Source organism: Oncorhynchus kisutch, linkage group LG21 (genome assembly GCF_002021735.2).
Source record: "Oncorhynchus kisutch isolate 150728-3 linkage group LG21, Okis_V2, whole genome shotgun sequence".
NCBI classification, from domain to species: Eukaryota; Metazoa; Chordata; class Actinopteri; order Salmoniformes; family Salmonidae; genus Oncorhynchus; species Oncorhynchus kisutch.
The window spans coordinates 9,538,379-9,553,479 of NC_034194.2; the positions used below are offsets into that span (position 1 = coordinate 9,538,379).

General features: G+C 44.7%; 1 protein-coding gene across 1 annotated transcript in view; it reads left to right on the forward strand.

The window, feature by feature from the left end:
• The first annotated feature begins 5,367 nt into the window (after positions 1 to 5,367).
• LOC109866685 (potassium channel subfamily K member 3-like) overlaps positions 5,368 to 15,101 on the forward strand; it is a 60,169-nt gene continuing 50,435 nt past the window's right edge. Inside the window, exon 1 of the mRNA XM_020455471.2 lies at positions 5,368 to 5,817. Coding sequence (XP_020311060.1) covers positions 5,535 to 5,817 — 283 coding nt within the window. The 5' untranslated portion in view covers positions 5,368 to 5,534. The remainder of the gene's footprint in view (positions 5,818 to 15,101) is intronic.

Genomic DNA, 15,101 nt, shown 5'->3' on the forward strand with positions numbered 1-15,101 from the left:
ACCCCGCTCCGACATATAATGTACGAATCCATCCTATGAACTTCTCCCCAAATCCTAATCGACCTAACACTCTGAATAAAAAGGATCTATTCATGCGATCAAAGGCTTTCGCCTGATCTAGCGCTGCTACCATTAAAGGCAGTCCTCTATCTTCAACCCAAGCGATGGAGTCCCTGATTAACTGTAGGTTCCATCTAATAGAGCGGCCCTCTACCCCGCACGTCTGATCCTCATGAACGACGTAGGGAAGGGCTGTGCGCAACCGGTCTGCTAAAACCTTTGCAAGTAGCTTGTAATCTACGCACAGCATGGTCAATGGCCGCCAGTTGCCAAGGTCTGTTACTTCCCCCTTCTTATATAAAAGTGACAGCACACCAACAGCCATTGATCCCCCCGGGACCCCCGTCTCAAGGATGGCCTTCAAGACTTCGAGGACCACTGGTCCAAGTATACCCCAAAACTTGAGATAAAACTCAGCCGGCAGCCCATCCAGCCCAGGCACCTTCCCTTTTCCCATCCTCCTAAGAGCGCTCTCAACCTCTTCTAGTGAAATCTGGGCCTCCATCACTTCTCTAATGTCCTCCGGCAACCGCCTGGACAAGTGTTCTAAAAACACATTTCCCTGCTCTACATCTATTTCCCTTTCCTTAAATAAACCTTGGAAATGATCAGTTGTCACCCTGACCATATCCTCTGGTTCTCTAACTATACTACCATTTTCTTCCCTAATGCCATGCATTACCTTCCTACTCTGTCTGGCCCTAACCGACTTAAAGAACATAGCGGAACAAGTCTCATTGTGTTCTAGAAAGCCACTATGCGCACGCTCCAGGAAAGCTCGAGCCTTCCGCTCCTGCAACTCCCTGAGCTGCGCCTTTAGGGTAGCGGATCTCTCCCAGTCAAACGACCCGCCGAGGTTGCCTGCCTCATACTCGAGTTCAATTAACCTTTGGATACGATCCACCTCCCTCCTCTCCTCCCTTTTTTTCCTCTTGCAATACCCTATTATAAAAGCCCTAATCCTCACCTTAACTAATTCCCACCACTCTAACACCCCCTCGCACATGGACCGGAGGCCTTCAAGCCTCCAAAAGAAATCATAAAACCTGTCAACAAAAGCCTGCTCCTCCAGCACATCCCGATCTAACTTCCAGTACCCCCTACCAAAGAGGCAGACTGGAGACCCCACCTGCAGGAGCACCCCGTCGTGATCCGAAAAGAAAACAGGCAACAGCCGCCCAGACAACTTACCCAAAGACCTGGGTACAAAAATATAGTCGAGCCTCCGCTCAACCCCCCTGGAGTTGCGCCATGTAGGACCGGCCATTTTCGGAGTAGTGTGCAGACCACCATCAACCAGACCATGGCAAGCCATTAGCCTGGTAATGGCGCCTGCACTGCTATCCCCCCCTATTCCTAAATCTGTATTAAAATCCCCCCCTATCACTAATTTCCTATTTGTGACACACAGGGGCGTCAGACAGTCCACCATCTCCCTCCTGTCTGCCACCACCTGTGGCCCATACACCACCACTAATCTAAATTTACAATCCCTTATCGTGACATCCACCCCTATAACCCTCCCCTGCATTACCACAAAAGAATCCTCCACTTTTACCTCCCTGTGCCCACACAAAATCCCTACCCCCGATGAGTGCACCCCCCCAATACCCCAAACCGACTCCCCCTTGTCCCACTCCCTCTTAAACCTACTAACATCCCCTCCATCCCTCAGGTGAACCTCCTGTAAAAAACAAAAATCAAACCCCACACCCTCCAAATAACTAAAAACCGCCCTCCTCTTAACAAAATCCCTTAAACCCCTTACATTTAAAGTAACAAAAGTAAAATTAGACCCCATGAAAGAATCAAATAAAAACATGTAATACACTCAAATTCTAAACCCAGACAGAAAAAAACAAAAACAGGAGACTCACCCGATGCTCCCCTGCTCCATATCTACCGGTGAAAACACCATCCGTACTCCCGACATCCCCCCCACTTCCTCCATCTCACCAACCCAGGATGCAGGAATAGTGTTTGGCTCCGGGGTGCCCTGCACCCTGGGTCTACCCCCACAATCCTCCCCCTCCCCAGTGCTGCAGCTGGATTGGAAAAAAATCGGGGAGGCTGAGTCCCCAAACAAAAAACTCCCCACCTCCTCCTGTACCCAGTCCTGAGTCTTGTTAGGTGTGTCCCCACCCAACAGAAGTTGAGGGCCTGGGGAAACCAGCAGCAACCCAGAGGTTTCTCCCACCCCCATCACTCTCTTGGCCATCCCCTCCCTCTCACTGTCGGCCAATCGCACCCTCCTCTTCATTCTCTTCTTTGGTGATGGCGGTAGTGGAGAGATACCACCCTCCCCCCCCACCAGCTCCTCCACCATACCCCTCATCTCTTCCACCAGGGCACTTTCCCCCCAGTCCACTTGCTCTTCCACCGTCTCCTTCTCCAACACTCCTCCCTCGCTTTCTTCTCTCTCATGCTCCTCCACTCGGTTGCCTTCTTCCGCCGCTTTTCCTGGTTCTCCTACTCCCGTGCCTTCCGTTTCCTTCTCTCTTCCATCCGCCGCTTCTTGCTCCTCCTCCTTCCTTGCGGCCTTCCCCTCTGGACCTGTACTCTGGTCATGAGGCTTGCTTCCTTCCCCCCCTCTTCTTCCCCCATCCCCCGCTCCTGCTCCCCCCCCAGCCGCAGACGCATATGACCTCTGACGAGCCGGGCACCCCCGCCACAGGTGTGCTGACGAGCCACACCCGTGGCACGCCTTAGGCTTGTCACAATCCTTCGCCTCGTGTTCCTCAGATCCACAAAATCTGCATTTTCTTGTGCTGCACGAGGCGAATATGTGGCCGTAGGCCATACAGCGCCTGCAAAATGGGGGCTGACGTGTATAAAACAACGTCCCCCTGTCAGCCCCTAGGGAGAACATAGCAGGAGGATGGAGGTAGCCACCATGTCCCTTTGGGTCCTCTCTGAGGAGGGCCTGGAAGCCTCTCCTCCCATTCCAAAACCCAAGGGAGTCTTTGAGGTGCCTTGCTGAGGAGACGTTATCCATGTATCTCCCCAGAAAGGCCCTCACCTCTTCATCCTTAACGTATGGGTTGTAAATGTTGACAGTTACAACCCTAAAGTTATTCTTCGCCAGGCTTGTTATTTCATAGTGGCTCATCGGCCTCTCGCCTCCCACTGCTCTTGCCCTTCTCAGGATATCATCGTGTTTCTCCTCTGTATATAGTGCCACGTCGTATGCTCCCTCCAACGAGTTGCCTTGGAAACAAAACACGTCCTTCACCGTCAGCTTTAGAATCCCCATCAATATTATCCTTCCAAAAGTTTCCCGTCCTAAAGGCTCTAACTCCTTTTCCTTCCAAGCAAACCGAATCGTGTTGGCCAGCCCAATCCCAGGGACCGACCGTGTTGATGTATTTAGCACCATCTCCGCAAGGAGAATGGCACTCGTTCTCTTCTCTTCCAAAACAATGAAAAAAGAAAATCCAAAGTGACTGAGCCTATCTGGTGACAACTAACACAGAGACAGGAACAATCACCCACGAAACACTCAAAGAATATGGCTGCCTAAATATGGTTCCCAATCAGAGACAACGATAATCACCTGTCTCTGATTGAGAACTGCCTCAGGCAACCATAGACTTTTCTAGACAACCCTACTAAGCCACAATCCCAATACCTACTAAAACCCCAATACAAAAACACACCACAAAATAAACCCATGTCACACCCTGGCCTGGCCAAATAAATAAAGAAAACACAAAATACTAAGACCAGGGCGTGACATGAACACGTACAACGCTGCACCTTGGTCCTTACCTTATTCATACGATGACCGTTACAAGAAAGGTTTTTGTTTCTGGCCATTTTGAGCCTGTAATCCAATCCATAAATGCTGATGCTCCAGATACTCAACTATTCTAAAGAAGGCCAGTTTTATTATTTCTTTAATCAGCACAACAGATTTCAGCTGTGCTAACATAATTTCAAAAGGGTTTCCTAATGATCAATTAGCTTTCTAAAATAATAAACTTGGATTAGCTAACAAAACGTGCCATTGGATGACAGGAGTGATATTCCATTAAAAGTCAGCCATTTCCAGCTACAATTGTCATTTACAACATTAACAATGTCTACACTGTATTTCTGATCAATTTGATGTTATTTTATTGGACAGAAAATGTGCTTTTCTTTCAAAAACAAGGACATTTCTACGTGACCCCAAACGTTTGAACGGTAGTGTATATGTATTTATATGTATGTATGTATTTCTATGTGTATGTATATGTGTGTATGTGTATGTATATATTAGCAAAATAATATATGGGGGATTGGAAGTGATGCAGACAATTGATTGAAGCAATTGATTGAAGCTACAATCTATCTGCAATATTAAAGCTGATCTACCCCCTAAAAAAATATATAGAAAAATAAATATATAGATTTTATATTTCGTTGCATTGTCAACCAAACACAATTAATACATATTTTTGTAATTACAGTAACTAGCCTAAAGTTAAGGTTCTTACAAACGAATGTAACCGTTGTTGTTCAACACATCCATGGACACATTTTGAGGTTAGCCTACTGTAACTGTAAGTGTCTTCTTATGTAATCATGTTCAAGATAGCATGCAAAGGTCACAGGTCTGTGGCAATCTTCACAATTGCTGTTAAAAACTGTGCAGAATTTTTAGCAGCATTGATCACTTGCACAATGTACTTTTAATGTAATCTCAACTGCAATCCGGGTTATTTGGTTGTGCTATTATAGATGAACCACAGTGATATACAAAATATCTGACATTGTATTTTAATTTGAACTTTGTTGTGCTTTTAAATTGTTGAAATTGCAGTGATAACACATTTTGTGTTGTGTTGTTAAATGGTTGAAACCATAGTGATAACACATTGGGAATTCATCACACTTCTGGATGTTTTCTTTAGTGGGTTAATAAAGGTTGACATGTAATTGTTTTACCTTTATTTAATAACTAGGCAAGTCAGTTAAGAACAACATCTTATTTTTAATGACGCCTACGAACTGCCTTGTTCAGGGGCAGATCGACAGATCTTTTCCTTGTCAGCTCTTCCAACCTTTCGGCTCATTAATCAACGTCTCAACCAAATATCACCTTTCCGTGTTGAAATAAAGTTGTGGTGGGCAATGGGATGTTTTTTCCTTTAATGCAATGTCAAAAAACAGCACAATTTTTTCAAATGGTGATATAACCAAAAACTTGCCGTCTACAGTTGCCTACCTCCCGCTCTCTGCAGACAAACGCACAGACCCTGAGCACGCACACGCAGAAGGCACGCAGTGTGAGGGGGGTTCGCAATAGGAGTGGGTGGTGCTGAAACGAACAGCTCCGCGAGTAAATGGGCGCATCGGCAAATAAGGTAATCAGAGAGCTTTCATAGCGCCACTGTCCCTGTCTATAGAGACAGCCTAGCCATGAACCAGCCGAGCTCCCCATCCTCAAGATCCGCGTTCAAACTTCTGGAGCCCGTCTACTCACCCTGACCATGAAGAGACAAAACGTGAGGACCCTGTCGCTCATCATTTGCACGTTCACCTACCTGTTAGTCGGTGCGGCTGTCTTCGATGCCTTGGAATCTAAGAAGGAGAAAACCCAGAAAAAGAAAGTGTACGACCGAAAACAAGAGCTTATGAACACCTACAATCTCTCTCAATTCAACTTCGATGAGCTGGAGAGGGTGGTGTTGCAGCTGAAGCCTCACAAAGCCGGGGTACAGTGGAAATTCGCTGGATCTTTTTACTTTGCAATCACGGTGATCACGACCATAGGTAAGATTTGTTATACCAGTGACGTTTTGCATTTGAACGTGTTGCATTAATCAAAGTAAACACCAAAATAGCCTAGATAATGCGTAGGCAATGTGCCATGGCCTTGCATGTTCGAGAAGGGATTTATTCAATCTAGCCTTTATGACCTTGCTGAAGATTACATTTAGTCCATCACGTTTCATGCTTTTTTTATTTGACAAACAATCCCATTTGGTTCAGTCTATTGGGTTATTATTATTATTAGTATAGGCTTTACTAAAGCAAACAGACACATTTAAAATTAGTTTGCAGAATATTTCTAAATAGTTGCATTGGTATGGAACAGGGCTGGCCATAGTCTTTTGTGGACCCTAAGCAAAGAAAATTCCCGGTGGGCAAAACATTTTAGTGGCCCTCTTCTTTTGCAGCAGATAATTTTTTTGTTTTTTTGTTTTAGACTTAATTTCCTGCAATTCTACACATTTTGCCATGGGGTGTAGAGAAAATGTTGCAGTTTTAAAGCAAGTTTGTTACAATTTTACAGAATTAACAGTGAGGTGAAGTGAAGATTTAGCAATTTTTTAACTAATTTCATGCAATTGTACTCATTATGCAATTCTCCACATTATGCCATAGGGTGGAGAAACATTTTTTGCAGTTTTCAAACTAATTTCCTGCAGTTCTACACATTTTTCCATGACTTATGCAATACTAATATGATATCTGAGTTAGTGTGACTAACAAAATCAATGTGAGGCCCCTGGAGGTCAGGGCACTTTGGCATGTTCACTTTGGCATGTGTGTTTTTTGTTGGGGGCACTCTAGCAGCCACGGGGCCCCAAGTGATCGCTTATGCCTAGGGCCGGCCCTGCTATGAGAGTTTGCAGTAGGTTTTGAAATGATTAAGATCAACTTTTATCTGTTTTATAGTGAGATACCATTGCAAATATGGTGTTTAATCTTGTTAGGACCCTGCTTCTTTTTTGACTGGACTTCTGGTATGGAATATGTCTTACAAAGCAATCCATCACAACCGTAGAATAAATATTATATTTAACAGGTTGCAATCATAATCTTTGCAAGAGGCGTTGAAATAATGGGTATTCAGAAGTATCAGGTGCAAATGTTGAGCCTAACCAAAGCGTGGTCTTTAAAAGTCTCACCAGATAATATTGCGAATATGTTAAAAATTCATCTCAACATAATATTTAGGTTTGAAAGTTGTTTCTACTGCCAAAAGAGAAATGTAGCCTACATGATGGAAGAAGTACACTCCTAAATCCCTTAACCACATTTCCCACTATCACCTTTTATATTAAGTAACTACAATGCACCTTCCTCCATACCATCACCCTCATCCCCAGCCTCATCTCTGGTCCCCACCTCTGGCTCGGCTCTGTATTGGGTGACTTGGGGCAGTTGTGCCTGGTGACCCAAGGTGGTGATAACCCTATCACATGTAGAGGACTAATTGCATGCGAACCCGATCCAAGAAGCTGAAACCGCATGCTGTAATTGTGAGCCCACTGGCTGTCAGTGACACAGTGTTTGGCTTTTCAATTCACCATTAACTATTGATGGCAACACCAGAGTTTGCACTGTTCAACTGGCCTCTCATCCACACACATACTCTTACAGTATATTGTATACTCTACACACACGATACTGTAGAAACGCAATTACACCAAGTTACACCATAACCCCATGATAGTGCATAACAGTGAAGTCACATCTCTGGCAGACACACAGCTACATCTCTTGAGAAACATACTGCATAACCCGAAAACACTGACCATTTCTCAAAACGAGACTGAGTCAAGACCGAGATCAGTAAAATGTGAGTTCAATTCAAGACCATGATTGTAATTTTGTCAAATCAAATAGTATTTGTCACATGCGCTAAATACAACAGGTCTACTATACCTTTCAATGAAATGCTTACTTTACAAGCCCTTAACCAACAATGCTTTAAGAAGTTTAAGTAAAAAATAGAAAATAAAAGTAACAAATAATAAAACAGCAGCAGTAAAATAACAATAGCGAGGCTATATACAGGAGGGACCTGTACAGAGTCAATGTGTGGGTGCACCCGTTAGTCGAGGTAATATGTACATGTATGTAGAGTTACAGTGACTATGCATAGATAATAAATAGAGAGTAGCAGAAGTGTAAAAGAGGGGTCTGGGTAGCCCTTTTGATTAGCTGTTCAGGAGTCTTATGGCTTGGGAGTAGAAGCTGTTAAGAAGCCTTTTGGACCCAGACTTGGCTCTCCGGTACTGCTTGCCATGCGGCAGCAGAGAGAACAGTCTATGACTAGGGTGTCTGGAGTCTTTGACAATTTTTAGGGCCTAGTATAGAGGTTCTGGATGGCAGGAAGCTTGGCCTCAGTGATGTACTGGGCCGTACACACTACCCTCTGTAGTGCCTTGCGGTCAGAGGCCAAGCAGTTGCCATACCAGGCAGTGATGCAACCGGTCAGAATGCTCTTGATGGTGCAAATGTAGAACTTTTTGAGGATCTGAGGACCCATGCCAAATCTTTTCAGTTTCCTGAGGGGGAATTGTTGTGCCCTCTTCACGACCGTCTTGGTGTTTTTGGACCATGATAGTTTGTTGGTGATGTGGACACCGTGCCTGGCCTTGCAGTCATGTGTGAACAGAGAGTACATGAGGGGACTGAGCACACACCCCCGAGGAGCCCCCGTGTTGAGGATCTGCGTGTCAGATGTGTTGTTGCCTACCCTTACCAACTGGGGTCGGCCCGGCAGGAAGTCCTGGATCCAGTTGCAGAGGGAGGTCTTCAGTCCCAGGGTCCTTAGCTTAGTGATGAGCTTTGAGGGCAGTATGGTGTTGAATGCTGAGCTGTAGTCAATGAATAGCATTCTCACATACACTACCGGTCGAAAGTTATAGAACACCTACTCATTCAGGGGTTTTTCTTTATTTTTGCCAAGAGTGTGCAAAGCTGTCATCAAGGAAAAGGGTGGCTATTTGAAGAATCTCAAATCTCAAATATATTTAGATGTGTTTCACATTTTTTTGGTTACTATATGATTCCAAATGTTTTATTTAATAGTTATGTCCTCACTATTATTCTACAATCTAGAAAATAGTACAAATAAAGAAAAAAAACCTTGAATGAGTAGGTGTTTGTCACGGCAGATTTCCTCCTCTTCCTCTGAAGAGGTGAAACAAGGATCGGAACAATACGCAGCGTGGTAGGTGTCCATGGTTTTTAATAAGAATAACTAAACACGAACACAGATACAAAATAATAAAGTAATGGCAACGAAACAGTCCCGTGTGGCACAAACACTGACACAGGAAACAATCACCCACAAAATACCCAAAGAATATGGCTGCCTAAATATGGTTCCCAATCAGAGACAACGATAGACAGCTGCCTCTAATTGAGAACCAATCTAGGCAACCATAGACATACAATTTACCTAGACAGGACACAGCCCCATAAACATACAAACCCCTCTAGACATGACAAAACACATAAATCCCCTAGACACGACAAAACACAAATCCCACATGTCACACCCTGACCTAACCAAAATAATAAAGAAAACAAAGATAACTAAGCCCAGGGCGTGACAGTGTTCTCAAACTTGACAGGTAGTGTAGGTGTTCCTTTTGTCCAGGTGGGAAAAGGCAGTGTTGAGTGCAATAGAGATTGCATCATCTGTGGATTTTTTGGGGCGGTAAGCAAATTGGAGAGGATCTAGGGTTTCTGAGATAATGGTGTTGAAATCACCAACATAATAAGAGTTCAAAATGTCCAGTATTTCTGTGTTCATATTTCAGAAAATATGGATTCTTTGGACATTCAAAATAGTGAAAAAATGCATGCCGAGGGAAAAGAGCCACTCTACCAATGATTACTTACCCAAACACAGTGGGGAACAATGTGCTCCTTCTGTCAACGGGTGTATAGAGGCGAAGTCAGGTGCAGGAGAGTAGAGTGATGAAAACAGGCACACTTTTATTTTAGTTCCAAAAACGAGAGCACTACATTAATCAAATGCGCTCAAAACACGGAACATACAAAAATAAAGTGCGTAATTAAACACCACAATAACATGAAACGATTACACACAAAACATAACAGGGAGTTAAATACAAGTAGATTGATTGGGTAAATGAATGGACACAAGACAAGACAAATGGATATATGGAAAATGGAGCGGCGATGGCTAGAAAGCTGGTGATGTTGATCGCCGAACGCTGCCAGAACAAGGAGAGGAGCCGACTTCAGCGGAAGTTGGGACAGTACCCCCCCTTTGACGCGTGGCTCCAGCGGTGCGCCAACACCGGCCTCGAGGATGACACGGAGGATGAGGCGCAGGGCGATCCGGCCGGCAACTGTGAAACTCCCACAGCAGTTCAGGATCCAAAACATCTGCAACCGGAACCCAGCACCTCTCCTCCGGCCTGTACCCCTCACACTCCATCAGGTACTGAAGGTTCCACACCCGATGCCTCAAATCCAGGATGGAATGAACGATGTACGCCGGGGCCCCCTCGAAGTCCAAAGGTGGTGGAGGGACCTCCCGCACCTCAGATTTCTGGAGCGGACCAGCCACCACCGACATGAGGAGAGACACATGGAACGAGGGGTTAATACGATAATCAGAGGGAAGCTGTAATCTGTAACATACCCAGCCTCGGACGTGACCACCTGCACTATGAATGACAAAGAGTGATCCGGATGGGCCAGCACTGGAGCCGAAGTAAACAGAACTCTTAGCTGCCCAAAAACCCTGTCCATCTCAGCCGACCACTGCAACCTTTTTATTTTACATTTATTTAACTAGGCAAGTCAGTTAAGAACAAATTCTTATTTTCAATGACGGCCTAGGAACAGTGGGTTAACTGCCTGTTCAGGGGCAGAACGACAGATTTGTACCTTGTCAGCTCGGGGATATGAACTTGCAACCTTTCGGTTACTAGTCCAACGCTCTAACCACTAGGCTACCCTGGACCCCCCTTCAGCAGTGAGGTAATGGGCACAGCAACCTGGCCAAAACCCTGGATAAATCTCTGGTAGTAATTGGGAGTAGGCCAATTACGCACGGCTGCAATGCGGTCACTCTCCATCTCCACCCCCGATGTGGAAATACGATACCCTAGGAATGAGAAGGCCTGCTGAAAGAACAGGCATTTCTCAGCCTTGACGTACAGGTCATGCTCCAACAGTTGTCCAAGTACCTTGCGCACCAAGGACACATGCTCGGCGCATGTAGCGTGCTCGGCGTGTGTAAATCAGAATGTCATCGATATACACCACTACACTCTGCCCGTGCAGGTCCCTGAAAATCTTGTCTACAAAGGATTGGAAAACTGATGGAACATTCATCAACCCGTACGGCATGACGAGGTACTCATACTGGCCTGTGGTGGTACTGAACGCTGTCTTCCACTCGTCTCCCTCCCGGTTACGCATCAGGTTATACACACTCCTGAGATCCAGTTTCGTGAAGAAGCGAGCCCCATGCATTGACTCAATCGCCGTGGCGATGAGAGGTAGCGGGTAACTGTACCTCATCATGATTTGATTGAGACCTCTATAGTCAATGCACGGGTGCAGACCTCCATTTTTCTTCTTCACAAAAAATTAACTCGAGGAGACGGGTAAAGTGGAGGACCAAATGTACCCCTGACGCAGGGATTCCGAGACATATGTATCCATAGCCACCGTCTCTGCTTGCGACAGGGGATCCAATGTCTCCTGGGAAGCGTAGCGTCTGCCAGGAGATTTATCGCACAATCCCCCCGTCGATGAGGTGGTAATTGAGTCGCCTTCTTTTTTACAAAAGGCGAGATCCAAATCGGCATATTCTGGGGGGATGTGCACGGTGGAGACCTGGTCTGGACTTTTCACCGTGGTAGCACCATCCAGAGAAATAAAAGGATCTCTAAGGTCAGAGCGAGACACTGTCGATGTAGTCCTCAACCAGCAACTTTGTTTTGTTGACATTGAGGGAGAGGTTATTTTTCTATTACCACTCCCCCAGGGGTCTCACCTCCTCCCTGTAGGCTGTCTCGTCATGGTTGGTCATCAGGTCTACCACTGTTGTGTTGTCAGCCAACTTGATGATTGAGATGGAGACGTTCATGGCCATACAGTCATTGGTGAACAGGGAGGGGGCTGAGCATGCGCTCTGTGGGGTTGAGGATCAGTGTGGCGGAGGTGTTGTTACCTACCTTCAACAATTGGTGAAATAAAAAAATAATACAAAAATCAATCTATACAAAATACCCTTAAATGACAAAGCAAAAACTGTTTTAAAATAAAAAGTGAAATATCACATTTACATAAGTATTCTGACACTTTACTCACTACTTTGTTGCGAAGCACATTTGGCAGAGGGGAGCGTCGCTGTACAGCCATGTTCAGGTCTCTCCAGAGATATTCGATTGGATTCAAATCTGGGCTCTGACTGGGCCACTCAAGGACATTCAGAGACTTGTCCCGAAGCCACTCCTGCATTGTCTTGGCTGTGTGCTTAGGGTTGTTGTCCTGTTGGAAGGTGAACCTTCACACCAGTCTGAGGTCCTGAGCACTCTGGAGCAGGTTTTCATCAAGAAGCTCTCTGTACTTTGCGCTGTTCATTTTCCCCTCGATCCTGACTAGTCTTTCAGCCCCTGCCGCTGAGAAAATCCCCTCACCATGATGCAGCCACCACCATGCTTCACCGTAGGGATGGTACCAGGTTTCCTCCTGACATGATGCTTTGCATTCAGGCCAAAGAGTTCAATCTTGGTTTCATCAGACCAGAGAATCTTGTTTCTCCTTTAGGTGCCTTTTGGAAACTCTGGCTGTCATGTGCCTTTTACTTTGGAGTGGCTTTTGTCTGGACACTCTACCATAAAGGCCTGATTGATGGAGTGCTGCAGAGATGGAAGGTTCTCCCATCTCCACAGAGGAACTGGAGCTCTTTCAGAGTGACCATCGGGTTCTTGGTCACATCGCTGACCAAAGAATCTGAAGTCAAATTGGTAAAACCATGAGATCTTGTTGGCCCACTTATGTTTGGGCATTCAAAGTAGCCCTATCAAAGAACTGTTAATGAGTAATCATTTTTATTTATTTCACCTTTATTTAACCAGGTAGGCTAGTTGAGAACAAGTTCTCATTTACAACTGCGACCTGGCCATAAAGCACAGCAGTTCGACACATACAACAACACAGTTACACATGGAATAAATAAACATACAGTCAATAATACAGTAGAAAAAGTCTATATACAGTGTGTGCAAATGAAGTAAGATAAGGGAGGTAAGGCAATAAATAGGCCATGGTTGGGAAATAATGACAATATACCAATTAAACACCGGAGTGATTAATGTGCAGAAGATGAATGTGCAAGTAGATATACTGGGGTGCAAAGTAGCAAGATAAATAAATAAATACGGTAAGGGGAGGAGGTAGTTGGATGGGCTATTTACAGATGGGCTATGTGCAGGTGCAGTGATCTGTGAGCTGCTCTGACAGCTGGTGCTTAATGCTAGTGAGGGAGATATGAGTCTCCAGCTTCAGTGATTTTTGCAGTTCGTTCCAGTCATTGGCAGCAGAGAACTGGAAGGAAAGGCGACCAAATTAGGAATTGGCTTTGTTGGTGACCAGTGAGATATACCTGCTGGAGCGCGTGCTACGGGTGGGTGCTGCTATGGTGACCAGTGAGCTGAGATAATGCAGGCTTTACCTAGCAAAGACATGTTGATGACCTGGAGCCAGTGGGTTTGGCGACGAGTATGAAGCGAGGGCCAGCCAACGAGAGCGTACAGGTCACAGTGATGGGTAGTACATGGGGCTTTGGTGACAAAAAGGATGGCACTGTGATAGACTGCATCCAATTTGTTGAGTAGAGTGTTGGAGGCTATTTTGTAAATTACATCGCTGAAGTCGAGGATCGGTAGGAGGAGGGTCAGTTTTATGAGGGTATGTTTTGCAGCATGAGTGAAGGATGCTTTGTTGCGAAATAGGGAAGCCAATTCTAGATTTCATTTTGGATTGGAGATGCTTAATGTGAGTCTGGAAGGAGAATTTATCATATCAATGGATGTAATCAGTTCATGAACGGCTGCAGCAACTGTCTGACAAACGCTGCATAACAAATGAGGCCTAAGTAGATAAAAGAACAATTAAGTCATTTGAACGACATAGGGAAAAGACTAAGTCGTTCAAACAAGACACTAAATCGTTCAAATGAGATTCTAAGTCGTTGGAACAAGATACTAAGTCATTTGGATGAGAATTCCAAGAGTCAACTTTTATCATTTTCTTTGCCCTGGGCTTTTGGGTTTCCGTACTAACCGTAACCTTAGCAAGCATTTGCTTATCAACAGATTTTTTGACTGACAGCTGTTCTGAACTTGAGCACCTCGCGCAACAAGCAGTTGCCCCTATCCCTCTTGCTAATTAGGTAACTTTAGCACATTTTTTGTTGTCTGATTGAGGGAAACACCGTTATTAAGAGGACTATGTATTTTGAAAGATGAGACGTTGAGGAGAACACCCAGGAGTCCAAATGTGCACTTCACATTTCCACTCATGTCATATACAGTGTCAACATTTATGATCACTATGTTTGATGTAAAGTTACCATGTGTTATTCTGAATAGAATGATCCCCGGTTTGTCTATTGTGAAGAAAATGTGCAGTAGAAACACGCACCTGAATGCACTCATGTCACCTTTCCATGCGCACCAAAATAATGATCTGTTTCCCTGAATTGCATTGTGAAAGCCTAACACTGTAATACCATATTTATTTATTATACTTAGCTAATCATGTTGGCAATAGTCAAGCGGTCAAATGATGCCTATCTGACCCTGATTGCGATTTATAATGGACCATTTTTGGGGGATTGTGTAAACAACAGTAATTGTGTTATGTTGGGGATGCAGGGTTGTGTTCCAAACAAAACAACAATAAGTGTCATTGCTAGGAGAGCTCATAAAAGCACCTTATAGTTGAAGACTCTTCTTTGAGTCATAAAAGTGCATTGAAATTACTTAGGAACTGTGCCCACGTTTGAGAGGTGTGTGGCCACTTGGAGGACCCATTAGTTATTTTACTCAAACCCCTGTAATTATTTTGTTTTATGTTGCACTTACCCCAGATTTTCTATAAATATTTGAATCATGTTGCTGAAATGTATCCAGACTATTAGGTGAACTGTTGTGTCCTGACCTTTGGTCTAATAATTTCCCAATAATTCCCAAACTGTTTCCTTTCAATTGCTAATACGGTTATGCACATGCTTTTCATATTTCTTTTGTAAGAAACATTTC